Source organism: Tiliqua scincoides, chromosome 12, assembly GCF_035046505.1.
Source record: "Tiliqua scincoides isolate rTilSci1 chromosome 12, rTilSci1.hap2, whole genome shotgun sequence".
In the NCBI taxonomy this organism is placed as follows: Eukaryota; Metazoa; Chordata; class Lepidosauria; order Squamata; family Scincidae; genus Tiliqua; species Tiliqua scincoides.
This window is the reverse complement of record NC_089832.1, coordinates 16,214,140-16,230,021: the sequence shown is the minus strand read 5'-3', so window position 1 is coordinate 16,230,021 and position 15,882 is coordinate 16,214,140. Positions and strand designations below refer to the sequence as shown.

At 47.7% G+C, this 15,882-nt stretch overlaps 1 protein-coding gene and 1 pseudogene across 1 annotated transcript in view; one reads left to right on the top strand and one right to left on the bottom strand.

Moving 5' to 3' along the window:
* Positions 1-220: 220 nt before the first annotated feature.
* Positions 221-15,882, bottom strand: part of VSIG1 (V-set and immunoglobulin domain containing 1) — a 28,581-nt gene continuing 12,919 nt past the window's right edge. Inside the window, exons 2-7 of the mRNA XM_066640198.1 lie at positions 12,458-12,618; positions 3,862-4,054; positions 3,471-3,626; positions 1,839-1,958; positions 1,281-1,419; positions 221-413 (exon numbers count right to left, since the gene is read on the bottom strand). Coding sequence (XP_066496295.1) covers positions 221-413; positions 1,281-1,419; positions 1,839-1,958; positions 3,471-3,626; positions 3,862-4,054; positions 12,458-12,618 — 962 coding nt within the window. The remainder of the gene's footprint in view (positions 414-1,280; positions 1,420-1,838; positions 1,959-3,470; positions 3,627-3,861; positions 4,055-12,457; positions 12,619-15,882) is intronic.
* Positions 6,144-6,257, top strand: LOC136663405 (5S ribosomal RNA; annotated as a pseudogene).

The following is a 15,882-nucleotide window of genomic DNA, read 5'->3' as shown; positions in this document are numbered from 1 at the left end:
CTAGCAGCTTGAATGCTGGCTGTTCTCATCAAGCCATGGGAACTGGGTCCAGCATGCCCCTGCGCGCCTGGCCCTGATCCAGAAGGGGATCTGGCGTGTCAGAACCTGCTTGGTCACTTGCAGGATCACTACGACAGTTAATGTGACTGGCTTGTGGTGCTCCTAATTCAGGAGCCAGGTGGGTTGCGGCCAGGCCCCTCGACAATACCGCTGGGAGAGGTTAGGCAACGGGTTGGTGCTCAAGAATCTGGATCTGGTTTTCAGGCTCTTCCACAACTTCCGATTCCTCGGGGGCCACGTATTCCCGCGTTTCGTTGGACTCTTTGCTTGGGGGTGCCGAGACGACGGGCGCTGCTTCTTGGCTGGGCACAGCCACGTACTCGGAAGTCAGGGGCTCTTTCTGTGCGACAGTCCTGTGGGTGGGGGGGGAGAAACTGGGATGAGGTGGAGCCGAGCTTCCAGAACACGTGCCGAAAGTAGCATCTTCAGAAATAGAGGAGCACCCTCCCAATAATTTTTAATATCCCCCATATGTCAGAGGCCTCTCACAGGCAATTCCAGTTTCCTTTAAACTCTGGAAGTGCCTTTCGGAGGTGTCCAGGAAGCCTTCTGAGACCCAGGGGCACTGGGCAACTTCTGAGGACCAGGGTACTATGCCTTCAGGGGGTGGCTTAAGAGGCCACACCGAAAACCAGAAGTGCCTTTTGGAGGCCTCTAAGACACACCCTCAAAGCGTGTACCTGAGGCAATCTACCCCCATGCCCCCCTTAGCTAAAGGACTGGGAGGGAGGTGGAAAGGCAAAAAGGTCTGGGAGTGACTAGATCTGCCCACCCTTTGCCCTTGTCACCACCCACTCTGCTCCAGCCGGCTCCATTTATCGCTACCTCTTGTGTCTTAACAACAGCCCTGCAAGGTAGCAGCCTGAGCAAGTCCAGCCTTAAGAGCTGCAGAGCAAGAGAGCGAGTAGAGGCAAGGACCCAGTTTTGATAAGGCAGAACCATGACTGGATTGGATCCAAGCCCTCCCTTGCACAGGCTTTGAATGGCTGCCACGAACCCCGAATGAGGCTTCACGACCCCATTGGGGTGGGTTACCCATAGGTTGAAGAATGCTGTAGGCAATTTGCAGTGCACACGTGCCAAACCAGGGGTCTTCCATTTCATGCTTCTCCCACTGAAGCAAACATCATGCTCTGAATCTGCCTCTGCAACAGTCTTCCCATTAGAGGGAAGCCAGCTTGGGTAAGGACTTGATCAGGAAAGGGGCCTTGAAAACTTACTGCATCCCGCTAGCAGCAATTTTCTCATTTCTCTTCTTTTTCTTTTCCCTCGATGTTAAAAACCAGACGATGCCACAGATCAGAGCGGCGGCCAAAATGGCTCCAATTAAGGCTCCCACAATAATCCCACTCTCTGAATCTGAACAAAGACAAAAAAGCTAGTCCTCTTCCAGTTGATTTGCTTATTGTATTTACAGCCTGCTGTTATATTGAGGACAATCAGATCTGGCTATGGTTGCCTGTGCATTAAAGTTAGACTACTGCAATGCACTGTATGGGTGCAGCCCTTGGAGACCATTTGGAAATTGTTGTTATATTGATGACAGTCAGACCTGGCTATGGTTGCCTGTGCGGCTGTAAACATCACTTGCCTGTTGGTCCTTCATTGCAGTAATATATACAGGGCTGCCCATGTCACTTACCTGTTGGTCCTTCCTTTTTTCCAAAGAAAGCCAAGGCCCGTAGCCAAATCAGTGCCAGGTTCAATGCTTCATTTCACATCATTTAATGATTTCTAAAACAAGCACGATAAGGTTAAGGTAACCACAGTAAACTCACGTTTCATAGTGACGTCGGTTTGACAGGTGGTGTTCCCAAGGGAGTTCATCGCTGTGCACTGGTAGTAGCCTTCTTCAAAACTAGTCAGGTTACCAATGACAAAGAGGCCGGTTTGAGAATCTGTAATAAAAAGGTTGTGAAATGAGTGTGTGGTGGAAATTGGAACACTCACTTAACTCCCACTGACTGTCATCTCTTGGTGGCGCATTAAGCAAGACAAACTCTTGCAAGAAAGGCATGAAAAGTGAACATAAGAACAGCCTCACTGGATCAGGCCATAGGCCCATCTAGTCCAGCTTCCTGTATCTCACAGCGGCCCACCAGATGCCCCAGGGAGCACACCAGATAATAAGAGACCTGCAAGGCTTCCTGGGAATTGTAGTTAAGAACATAAGAACAGCCCCACTGGATCAGGCCATAGGCCCACCTAGTCCAGCTTCCTGTATCTCACAGCGGCCCACCAAATGCCCCAGGGAGCACACCTGATAACAAGAGACCTGCATCCTGGTGCCTTCCCTTGCATTGGCATTCTGACATAGCCCATTTCTAAAATCAGGAGGTTGCGCATACACAGAAGTGCAGAAGAAGGCAACCAAAGTGATCAGGGGACTAGACTATTTCGGACTCCAGCTACCCCATCACAATCCTGGAAGGGGAGCAGCTACCAGCCCCTTTCGGCCAATGCATGGTTGAACATCTGGTCCTTCCACCACCACCACCCCAGACTATCAAGGCATAGGGAGAATAAAGGTCTTCCCATTCTGGCATGATGTTGGTCCTTTAACCACAGGGCTGGACCAGGTAGGGGTGGGAATGTGGATGGGGAAGAGACAGCCCAGAAAATCTGTCCCACCCCCCACCCACCACCCATGCTGGCTTACTGGGCACAGTGCACCACCAGAATGCATGATCTGGTGGTGCAGAGGCTCAATAGGATTGGGCCCATTGAGTGGCAGTGGCCCTTTGGCAAGGATACAGACCAGACATTTTTATCTGCCGGACCTGGAGCTGCAGGCAATTTAACCACCAAGTTGTGACATCTTGCTTGTTGAAGATTTTCAATAATAGATGGAGTGTTTAAAAATATAACACCAGAGGAATTTGGGTATAGACCAGAGGTACCAAACATAAGGCCCATGGAGCAAATGTGGCCCCTGGAAACTCTTTCTCTCCCAGCACCACCATCAGCTGCTCTCAGCTGCTGAACTGTGCTGAGATGTCACTGATAAAAGGGCAACCCACGTGATAGTTGGGCTCTCCCATATCTTGAAAATAGGATCAAGATTTGTGTATTTTCTCTTGTGTCATTTGCAGCTAAGAGTTCCTTAGTGAGAAAGAAGTGCTTATTTCTGGTCCTGACCTGCTGAATGACATCACTTCTTGCTGAATGACATCACTTCCAGTCTCCAGCCAGCATCCTGAATCCTGTTTGCCCCTCTGAATTAAACGAGTTTGTCATCCCTGCTATAGAACATTCTGTTCCAGGACAAGAGCTTATCCATCTCCAGTGACCCAAAGCTCCCTTCCCACTCAATAGTTCTGGCCCTGCCTTTTATTTTTCAGATATCTGCCTTGTTTCATCACATTTCAGGGTCTGCACATTATCCAGAGGAGCTGGCAAATCCCACTCACTGTATGATTCGGTCACAGGCTTGACTGTGTCTCCAGATACTCTGTGCCACACGTAGGTCGGAGGCGGCAGCCCGATTTTCGCGCTGCAAGAGAGAGCGATGTTGTGACCGATCTCCGGGGAGGTGCTGAAGCCACACTGGAGCTGGGAAGGGGGAGCTGGAAAGCAAACAGCAAAAGTATGCACGTCACTTTAAGCTCTTGGTGGAATCCTGCTGTAACACCATGGTAAATGTCTCTGTCAGCATCTGCACTAATTCTCGAGGTCAGGGCTGGCCTTAGGAGCTGCAGGGTTTAATTTGAATCATTTTTGGAAGGGCAGTTGAGACCTAAATTCAACCTGAGTGTGAACGAGTATGAAGGACGTCATGCAGGTGAATTGGGAGATAAATACCCAAAACGCTGACGGCGATTGATTTCGAACTCTGCCCTTCTGCAGGATTGAAGACTTCGCAGGCATAGACCCCCGTGTCCGAAGGCTGCATGTTGAAGATAGTGATGGTTGCCGTTCCTGTGGTGTTGACTCCTTGGATCCTGCCCTTAAACTCGCCATAGGAATATGACTGGCTACCCGTGGAATAATAAATCTGTGGCACAAAATTGAAGGTTAATCTCCGGAACAGGAAAAGGTACATGAATTAATGAAGGCATTTATTTATTTATTTGCAGCAATAAATAAATAAAAGCAGTATGTGTGCATGTATATACTGCTTTTATGCTTTTATATATATATAAGCATATATTTTATATGTACTTATATATATATTATATAAATTTTATATTATATATATATATATATATATATATATATATATATATATATATATATAATATATATTTTAAAATATTTATATTATTTTATATTTATAACATTTATAATTATAAATTATATTATATAATTTATAATATTTATAATATGAATATATTTTATAATATTTATAATATAAATATATTTTATAATATTTATAAAATAATATATATTTTATATATTTATATATTATATATAACTTTTATATATATAAAAGCAGCATAAAAGCACATATACTGCTTTTATTTATTTATTTATTTATTTATTTATTTATTTATTTATTACTGCAAATAAATAAATAAATGCATTCATTTATTTAAATGCATACGCACACCCTGCTTTTTTCACACCAAAAAATGCCCAGAAAGCGATTCACGATCAATAATAGTTTAAAAATTGTCAGAATATTTAGATTTCAAGCATCACACGACAAGTGATTATACAATGGCATAGCTAGAGGGGGTGCAAGGCACTAAGTTTTGCAGGTGCCCGAACACGCCGTGCAAGCGGCCGTTCCCCTTCGGAGCCATTCCGGGTGGGGCATTTGCCTCTTTTTTGCTCCCCCCATCTGGAATGGCAGGAGGGAACCACAAGAGGCAGTGGCATCACGAGGGAGGTGCGGGAGGTGCAGTTTGCACCGGGTCTGTGATACTGCGACACCACTACTGGCCAATTTTTTTAAAACCTTGTTATTTTTGAACAATACCACCATGTTAGATATCATCTGATGTGTAATTTCATGCAGAATGCAGTGAAATGAATCACGTTGAAATATCTTGATTCTATCAAAAGTTATAGCCAAAAAAACCCGGGAGGCGGGACGATGGTGCATCACCATGCCCCCCACCCAGGTCATTGCCCCTCCCACCACACGGGAGGAGGTCTATCATGGGGTAATGCGCTGACCTCCCGCACCAGGTGATGCAAACCCTAGTGACGCCACTGATAAGGGATCCGATACAGGGATTTGCCCCAGGTCCCCCCAGCTTCCTGACCCTACACAGACCCTGTCAAATGCTTCAGTGGCATTGAGAGCCTTCCTACCAGCGTTGCAGTAGCTGCATTTGACTCTCAGTATGACGTGGACCAAGCCACACCGCAAGCAGGTCAGAACTGCTGCAGCCCGCACGGAGTCACCGAAGCTTCGGAAACTTCCCTGTGCGATCCAGAGCGTTGCACTGCGTGACACCCGGATGATCAGAGCGGACCAGGAAAGCTCCACGGGAAATGAACAAAGCTCCCCACTGCCTTTCTGTTGTCCATCCAACTGTACTGAAAATGCCCTGCCAGTTTCAGTGGCCATGAGCAATCCCTGCCCAGGGGCAGCAGCAAGATTCCGTTTACTTTACGGATCAGCCGATTGCGTGGGTACACGCAGAAATGCTTGTGCAACTGGGCAGAGTAACCCCTTTCATCAATGTTATCTGCACAAGTCTGTTGACCGAAGGCAAGCTACACCCAAGGGCCGTTGATTAATGCAGTGGGGGAAAAAATTTTAAAATAAAGGTCTTCTAGCTGAAAGCTGTTGCTTGGGGCTGTTGCTTGGGGCTCCTCTAGGTACTCCAACAGCACTTTCCGAACTTCGAAAGCATGGCATGGAAAAGGACAAAAATCACAGGGGGACTCAGGACTATCGCATGATCCAGGTGAGACTGTGCAAACCTTATTAGGACCAGGTTGCTTCCAGCAGCAGACTGGGAGAGGCAGGGAGGTTGCCATCGCAACGCCTGCCTGGCTGCCACCTTGAGTGGCCTGCCACCAGGCAGTGGCACAGCAAGTGAGGATGGGTTGCCCCAGGTGCCAGGCTCTAAGGGAGTGCCATGTGAGGCTCATGCAAGATGGTGGCAGGGTAGTCGCAGGTATAAGGAGGCAACTGTTACCTTGCACATGCCTGATCTCGTCTGATCTCAGTAGCTAAGCAGGGTCAGGCCTGGTTAGTACTTGGATGGGAGACCGCTTGGGAATACCGGGTGCTGTAGGCTTATACCACGACCTCGGAAGCTAAGCAGGGTCAGGCCTGGTTAGTACTTGGATGGGAGACCGCTTGGGAATACCGGGTGCTGTAGGCTTATACCATGACCTCGGAAGTTAAGCAGGGTCAGGCCTGGTTAGTACTTGGATGGGAGACCGCCTGGGAATACCGGGTGCTGTAGGCTTATACCATGACCTCGGAAGCTAAGCAGGGTCAGGCCTGGTTAGTACTTGGATGGGAGACCGCCTGGGAATACCGGGTGCTGTAGGCTTATACCATGACCTCGGAAGCTAAGCAGGGTCAGGCCTGGTTAGTACTTGGATGGGAGACCGCCTGGGAACACCGGGTGCTGTAGGCTTATACCATGATCTCGGAAGCTAAGCAGGGTCAGGCCTGGTTAGTACTTGGATGGGAGACTGCCTGGGAATACCGGGTGCTGTAGGCTTATACCATGATCTCAGTAGCTAAGCAGGGTCAGGCCTGGTTAGTACTTGGATGGGAGACCACTTGGGAATACCGGGTGCTGTAGGCTTATACCATAGTCTTTCGAGACTGCAGGTTGCCAACCAAGGAGACCACCACTGCCACCTCCTCCTGTTTCTACGATCCTGCTGCTGCCCTATTCCTTCTTCTTAACTGCCGCCACCACCTTCTCTTCCAGGAGAACCCAGAAGTGATGTGGTGATGTCAACACCCCAAATTAAGTTTACACACAAGCACACCAGTTACTGCCTCCATCTCCTCTCCTCCATTGCCCAGCAGCTTATTCTAATCAAACTGGGTAGGAAGACACCGGGAGAGAACCTAAGAACAGCCCCGCTGGATCAGGCCATAGGTCCATCTAGTCCAGCTTCCTGGATCTCACAGCGGCCCACCAAATGCCCCAGGGAGCACACCAGATAACAAGAGACCTGCATCCTGGTGCCCTCCCTTGCATCTGACATAGCCCATTTCTAAAATCAGGAGCTTGCACATACGCATCATGGCTTGTAACCCGTAATGGAGAATGAAGAAATCAGTTTCCCCAAATGTAGCATTCATTCCTCCCCCTACCCCGAACTACAAAGAATAAGGGATGGTTCTCATTTCGTTCAAGGCTATTCAACGATGAGATAAATCAAATGTCCTCAAGACAGTCCCTATCAATTGAATATCCCTCCGTATCCAGCATATCTTAACATTGTTGGGGGGCAAGGTTGGGGTTTCTACCCCATAAATGCAAAGGTCAGGCTGCTTGCTCAGTTCACCAAACTCTTTTATTTTTTTGCACATAAATCCCATTTCTCTCCCCTTCTCTGATTCTAAATAGAGACAATAATTGCCTCACCAAAATAGACCAAGTGCTAATTAAAGCCAATCAGGAAACAGGTATTAAAATCAACCGGTGGAACGTGTGAATTAATTGTGACCTGTAATGCAGCGGTTAAGGAGCTGAAGGCAAAAATAGCTGGGAACAAAAATGTGAAGGCAAAGACATCCCGTCAGTTCTCGTTATCTACTAGGGTTAGGCTTCTGGAAACCCTAGTGGATAGCCAGTTTGCAGATAAGGAACCATTGATCCCATAGGATCAATGGGGTTAAGTGAGAGGGGTTCCCTAGGGGAGAAGAAGTACCTTCCCTGCCATCAATAGAATCCAGCTGAGACCTCAGGAAACCAGCAGGGCATAGCAGAAAGTGCCAAAAGGTCTCTGAATGCTGCCAAGACCTTCCAGAGGCTGTAGGACAGGGGTGCTCAATAGGTGGATCACGATCTACCGGTAGATTGCGAGGCAAAATGAGTAGATCGCGGAGTGCCGACCCCCCCCTTCAGGTGCCTCTGGGAGGAAACGCCGGGAGTAAGGCCCATTGTACTCAATGGGGCTTACTCCCAGGTAAGTGTGGCTAGGATTGCAGCCTCACAGCCTAATCCTAGGCATGTCTACTCAGGAGTAAGTCCTGTTATACTCAGTGGGGCTCAAGGTACACCAACATACATTGTACACATAAATGTTATATGTTATGATGGTGCGAACATTGTAAAAAAAACTCTGGTAGATCTCCGGGCCTTGCTGGGTTTCAAAGCAGCTCTCGAGCCAAAAAAGTGTGAGCACCCCTGCTGTAGGACATTCAAAATGATGTGGGCCCCTTTAAAATGGCTGGTGGAAGCTTCCACCAACCTTTTTAAAGGAGTCCATGGTGGTCACAGGTGCCATTCTGAAGGTACCTGAAGTCTCTGGAAGGTCTCTGCATAGTAGATAATGTGAAAAGGTGCAGATAACAAGAGGGAGGTAGAAATTCCGTCCCTCGTGGATAAGCGAATTTGCAGATAGCAAATCCACATACAAAGAGAACTGATTGTGTGTCCCTGAGGGTGGTGAGTTCAAGTCTCCAGGCCCTCCTGATGCTCACTCTCTGACCTATCCAAACTACGTCTCTCATAAATTTTTGGAGGAAGCCAGGACAGTTAAACTCATATCAAACCAACATCCAGGCCGTAGGGTAGCTATGCAAATGGTTATCCATCAAGACATTGCTATTTAGTGCGAGCAGGATGATAAATTAATGTTCCTACAACATTAATTAAACTGAATCAGGTTAAAAACCGGGATAAAAATTGAAGTGCAGCATTTCACTGGAAAAAGAGAAACCCGAGGCTGGCCTGAGACCTTTCAGAGTTTGAGGTAGCAGGCCAAATGCTGCCCTCTTTATAAAATGCTACCCCACCCCCCCCCCCACAGTGATGCACCAACCTTTCGTTTCTCTCACTCCCTGGATTGGAAAAGGAAGAGAGGAATAGAGTCAGAGAGGAAATGTGGAAGAGAAGAGAATGATAGGCTAGAGTGGCTAAAGCCATGCTTCTTTAGACTTCCTCCTCTGCTCTGTTCCCTCTCTTCCTTTTCCAATCCAGGGTGTAGAAGCGGAAGGAGGGAGGGCAGTGGTGGCGAATGGGTGGACCTCCCCACTAATTTTCTACCTGAGGCAATTGTCTTAAGTTGGTCTTTTGGGTGGGCCGGCCCCGAAGATAACCATTCTTGAGACAAAAATAAATGTCCTCCAGGTATAATGTAAGGGCGTGAAAGTGGATCTGAACCATTCCTTTGACGAACCTTCAGTCCAGATCAATAGCAGCACATCAGTCGCAACATTAAGTGCCAAAGTAAACTCTTGTGCTTTTTGTAGATGAATTGGTCTTACCTTGTATCGCCAGCTACACCATCCCCGTGCATCTGTCATATACACCGTCTTTCGGCAATGACTGATGGACTTTTCAGCCATATAGTGGCACGGGGGCTGCTGCATTTGAGTAGAAATGCGGTGGTCTAAATGTTTGGCGCGACTTTGACTTTGCACACAAAACACAGAGCAACTTTCTCAGTCAGGGCAGCTCTCAAAGAGTCAGTGGAATGACCTTGGAGGGGAAAGATATTCCAAAAGAAGCTTATAGCTGACTGAGGCTTGCCAGGTGCTTTAAACCCAACGTTTGCCAAGTCTACACTATTTAAGCAAACACATCACTTTTGTGTTTTAAGCAAAACACATCACCAAATGCTCCCTGGGGCATTGGGTGGGCCGCTGTGAGATACAGGAAGCTGGACTAGGTGGGCCTATGGCCTGATCCAGTGGGGCTGTTCTTATGTTCTTAACTACAATTCCCAGGAAGCCTTGCAGGTCTCTTGTTATCTGGTGTGCTCCCTGGGGCATTGGGTGGGCCGCTGTGAGATACAGGAAACTGGACTAGGTGGGCCTATGGCCTGATTCAGTTCTCATGTTCACTTATGCATTGCAATCTTCGCACTGCTCTTTAACAAGTCTCTCTTGTGCAAAGCTTTCAGGTCTACATAGGGCTGGTCCGTTCGTGATGCCAACTGAGACTGTTGTCTCAGATCGCATATAGCGGGCCCTCGTTATCCAAGGGCTCGACAACTGTGGATTTGAGTATCTGCGGATGCAAAGTCCCCATAGCTGGAGGATCACCTCCCGGACACAACCGGAAGCCACTTCTGGTTTGCACTGATGAGTTCCAGTGGTGTCCAAGAGGTGTGGAGAGGCTGCGCGCAGCTTCCCCGTGCCTTGGAAAGCTCCGGATGCAACTGGATGTCACCAGTGAGAACTGGAAGTGACTTCTGATCACACCTGCAAGGAATTCTGGGAGGCCGGGAGGCCACACACAACCTCTGAAGGGCTGGGCGTGCCCCCTCTACGGTTGATTTTGTTACGCCACAAACTTCACCCACCTATTTAATGATGACAAATCCCTGGCAGCATCCCGTTGTCGCATCAAACATTGTTCCCAGAGTTTGAAAGCGCAAGATTTAAGCTCTGTATGGTCCCAGGGAAAGGGAAAGGAAGTGTAGGGGAAAGAACAGTGGTCTAGAGTTTCTCCAACACCATTCTCCTCTCTGCCACGTGTGATGCTGATAACACAACCCCTAACCACCATGCAAATTCTTAAACTTTATAATTCTGGGTGTGAGGGAGGAGTTCAGAAAGTTCTTTGTCGGATGAGTACAGAACGGCTGTCTTGAAATTTAGTGTCCCTGCTCCACCGTAGGTTTCATCACTCTCCAGACCTAGCCAGCCACTCTGTCTTGAAGATGCTGTAGCCCCCTACACCCCATCCACCCCCACAGTTTTTTTTCTGCTCCAATTAAAGCAAGGGGGTAGGAGAGGAAGGAAGAGTGGGTGTGAGAGTGGACTCCTCCCACCTGCCACAGTCTGCTTCCTGGACAGTTTTGGCTTTGGTGTCACAGAAACCGCTTCACTTTGGGTCTCATCAGCTTTTTAAAAACTAATCGGTCTCCCTGTTCTTAAAACAAGCTCTCCTTCTTTCAATGGCAACTGGGGTTGGACATATCACCAGGCAGGGCTGGCCCACCCAGGAGGGCAACTGAAGCGGCGGCATCAGGCAGCAAATTAGTTGGGGGTGCCCATCTCTGTCGGCCTACTTGTCACCTCTGTTCCTCCTCTTTCAACCTTGGATTGGAAAGGGAAGAAGAAGACAGAGAGGAAGAGGAAATGGGGCGGGGAGGGAATGATGCTCTAGAACACTGGAGAGTAGGAGGGGCAGAGGCTGGCGCGTCATCGGGTGGGGGACAGCATTTGAAATGCCGCTTCAGGCGTCCAGAGATCTTGGCCTGGACCTGACCTGCTGACAGGAACATATTTCTGACACCACACTGGAATGCCAGCTCTCCCAAATCACACTTCTGTTCTGAATGCACTTCCCCCTACTTCCTGAAACTGCCCAATAGGGAAATTCACCATGTAACATGCTCAAGGTGTTCTTATTGATTTTCAAAGTCCTGGAAAGCCAGGTTGGTGTAGTGGTTCTGGTGTTGGACTTAGTCCTGGAAAACCCAGATTCAAATCCCTTCTCGGTCACGAAACTTCTTGGGTGACCTGGAGCCAGTCACTATCTCTCGGCCCACCTACCCCACAGGGTTGTTGTGAGGGCAAATGGAGGGGAAGAACCGTGAGCTCCTTGTAGAAAGGGTGGTATAAAAATGTGAAAAATACATATGAGAAAAAGGCCCCAGAGCTGAGTCCTCTAGTTGCAAAGAGCACCCTCCTTCCATCCCTCACTGACAGGATCTCCATATCAGTTTACAAATCTCGATCTGGCACATCCACAGATAGATGACGAAGGACGCCATTGCTTAAACCCATCTCATTGCTCCATCACAGTTATGCACTTCTGCACATGCTATTTGCAAAAATCAAAATCCAAGTACTAAATCAAAAAGGATACCTTAAGGGTCAACACATCTATTAAAAGTAGTATGAATTTATGAGTTGTGTCAATCAAGTTGGGTCCTAGTCGAGGGTCCTCGACCATCAGAGCTCCCAGTTGGCCAGGTGACAATACCCAATGTGCCATCGGGAAGTGAGCTGGGGGTGGCCATGGGAACCCAGTGTAGGACTCTTTCCCAGGCCTCCCAACAAACTGACACCATGTGTTCTGAACCTGAAATGCTTTAACCGAGGATGCCAGGGATTGAACCTGGGACCCTCCATGTACCAGGGTGTGTAGTCTACTACCAAGGCATTGACCCTTCCCTAACAAGCTCACTCACAAGGAATTTTTTTTCTACTTGGATGTTCCTCAGTAAACATGAAGTGGTTTTCAAAATACATTTTCAACAGCCTGCTTTCAATAGCTGCCCAATTTGGAATCCAAAGCAGTAGATCAGGCAACAAATGACAATTTAGATATTAAGATCTGCTCCTTACTAGTTTGATGCCCATCTGTTTGCGACTGTAAAAACTCCACTCGATGGCAAGGTTTGACGGGGCTATGCTTGTCGTATAGGTGCAGACAAGAGTGATGTTCCCACCAACTGTGGTGTTCACAGAACGTACTGGAACAGCCACGGTCAGGCAGGAAACAGGACCTGTGGAAAATAAGCAGGGAAGGGAGAGATCATGCCACAGGTTCATCAGGAAGCACCATCAGAAAGGTGAGCAAGCAGCGCCATGGGAATCCAGAGTAGAACTTTTTCCCAAGGTTCCCAACATGTCTTTCTTTGTATACTAGAGTCCTAATTTTTCTCTTTCTCTCTCTCTGAAGAGCAAACAGGACATTGCTTTCTTCTAGTTAATAAATACTGAAAATACTACCTGTGGTAATCACAAAAGCAAGAGACAGGGACGCACTTTGAAGCTTCTGCTCCGGCAAATTATTTCTTTGCTATGTGAGCCACACGGAAAACTTGGTTGCTTTGAAAAGCAGCGCACTAAATAATGTCAGACTGACCAAGAAAATTTCAAAGGCATTTTTCTGACTAAATTACTGCACCAGTAGGGAAATCATGGTCAGATCCGGAACTGTGGCAAAGGATACTGGTTGGGCATCTCTTATCCGGAAACCTGAAATCCAAAGTGTTCTGAAAACCACAACTTTTTTGAGCGCCGACATGATGCCACAAGCGGAAAATCCCACACCTGACCTCATGCGATGGGTTGCGCAAAATGCACAAAATTTTAAAAACATTGTATAAAATTATCTTCGGGCTAATTGCATAAGGCGTGTATGAAACATAAATGAATTTCTAGTTTAGACTTGGGCCTCTTCCCCAAGATCTCTCATTAAGTATATGCAAGTATTCCAAAATAAGGAAAAATCCCATATCCAAAATGCTTCTGATCCCAAGCACTTCGGATAAGGGATGCCCAACCTGGTATAAAGTATTAAAGCCCCTCTATCTCTTTGCCGCTGTTCCACCTCACTCCGCAGCTGCCCCAACCTTGAAAACCCACAGTGGCACATTATGGACTCTCTTTAACATGCAATTGAACCATCAGTCTTGCATATCTAAGGCTGCAATCCTAACCACACTTCCCTGAGAATAAGCCCCATTGAACAAAATAGGACTTACTGAGTAGACCTGCTTAGGATTGTGCCCTAAGGGTCAGAAATCCTGTACCTTTGGGGATCTCAAGTAAATGATCTGAGACATGATCAAGTTTACAGCCAATTCCTCCGATCAACCTCCCTGATAATGGAGGTGGAGGGACCATGTTAAATCTCCAGGTGTGCTTTCTGATGTCACCTGATGCTGATTCCTCGAGACTCCAGGCCAATGCTGAAGGATTGGTAACCTTGATTGCGGAATTAGCTTCATGTTTCTTTTGATCCTGGCCATCACAGACGGATGGAAAGATAGATACGTCACTGGGATTGAGCCCATTGTCGGCGCATGTTGACCTAATCTGGGTATCCTTCAAGCCCCCTGTTTCCTCTACCCTAAGCCTTCAGAAATCCCTCATTCCCCCCAAAAATGTACAGAAATTTCATTGCTTACGACAAATCCGTGAACTGCAAATCTACAAAATGACTAGACTGAGAGCCCAGTCCTATGCGTGTCTACTCAGAAGTCAGTCCAATGGGGCTTACTCCCAGGAAAGCATGGATAGGATTGCAGCCTTGATCTCCCAACCCTCAGCCCCAAACGATCTCATCCATAATTGTGCTCTAAGCAAAGAAAAATCCATTCTTCGTCTTGGCTGCCTTATTACGTGGGAGCGTTTACCTGCAAGAGCCGCTAGAATCAGGTATATCTTCAACATTGTGGCCACCTTTTTCTAGATGCTCAGAGAGAAAGCAATCTGGATGTTGTTCCGTGGAAAGGCAAAGCCCAACTGAGGTCTTTGCAAGAAAAAAATGCCCTTAGTTCTGCTTATCAGTGGCATATCTGCAAGTCAACAGGCCCGATTCTTTGTTTTCCTACGTTATCAGACCCATAAGTCTGTTCTCAGAGTAGCCAGAAACATATTCAGAAGGGTGTGTATGGTTGAGATATTTGTTAATTATAAGCCAAATAATTCTGTTAACGACTATAGGGCTAGATTGTGTCACCATTATTCACGCTGAGAAGAAAAAAAAAACTGTAGTAGCTATTCCAATAAATTTAATTTAGCTGAAAAAGGAAGAAGGACATAACATAAGAACATAAGAAGAGCCCCGCCGGATCAGGCCAAAGGCCCATCTAGTCCAGCGTCCTGTATCTCACAGTGGCCCACCAAATGCCCCAAGGAGCACACAAGACATTAGAGGTTGGCTGGGTGGGGCACTGCTCTACACCCATCAGGTGTGCCCACCTGGCCAAACCAACCCTAGGACCTTTAGTAGAAGTCACACTGGCACTGGCCTGCATTGGCTCGGTCATGTTGTGAGAATGGATGATGGCCGGATCCCAAAGGATCTCCTCTATGGAGAACTCGTGCAAGGAAAGCGCCCTACAGGTAGACCACAGCTGCAATACAAGGACATCTGCAAGAGGGATCTGAAGGCCTTAGGAGTGGACCTCAACAAGTGGGAAACCCTGGCCTCTGAGCGGCCCGCTTGGAGGGAGGCTGTGCAGCATGGCCTTTCCCAGTTTGAAGAGACACTTGGCCAACAGTCTGAGGCAAAGAGGCAAAGAAGGAAGGCCCATAGCCAGGAAGACAGACCAGGGACAGACTGCACTTGCTCCCAATGTGGAAGGGATTGTCACTCCCGAATCGGCCTTTTCAGCCACACTAGATGCTGTTCCAGAACCACCATTCAGAGCGCGATACCAGAGTCTTTCGAGACTGAAGGTTGCCAAGTAAGTACACTGGCAATACTCAATTTGCCATTGGGGGCAGCTAACAGAATCATAGAATCATGGAAGAGATTGGGCCATCGATGTGACACAAGCTACACACTGTCTTTAAAGCTACACACTGTTTCTTGGGAAAGATGATGTCCTAGACCAGTGGTTGCCAAATTGTTTCGACTGGCAGCTCCCTTGACCCACTGGGCCATTGGCCATGGCTCCCCATTAGGGCTACAATCCTATACATCAGTGATTTTCAACCTTTTTGTCTCATGGCACACTGACAAGGTACTAAAATTGTCAAGGTACACCATCAGTTTTTGGACAATTGGCAAGGCACACCTTGCTGTTGGTGGGGGGGGGGCTCATATCCCCAATGGTCCTATTAATAAATGACCTGCCACCAAACTTCCGCGGCACACCTGGGGACCATTCGCGGCACACCAGTGTGCCACAGCACAGTGGTTGAAAATGGCTGCTATACATTGTATGGGACAATGGGTTTTTGCAAGGATTCTGCAAGTTCCCTGGTTGGTTTCCACAGCTCCCCAGGGAGCCATAGCTCACAGATTGGGAACC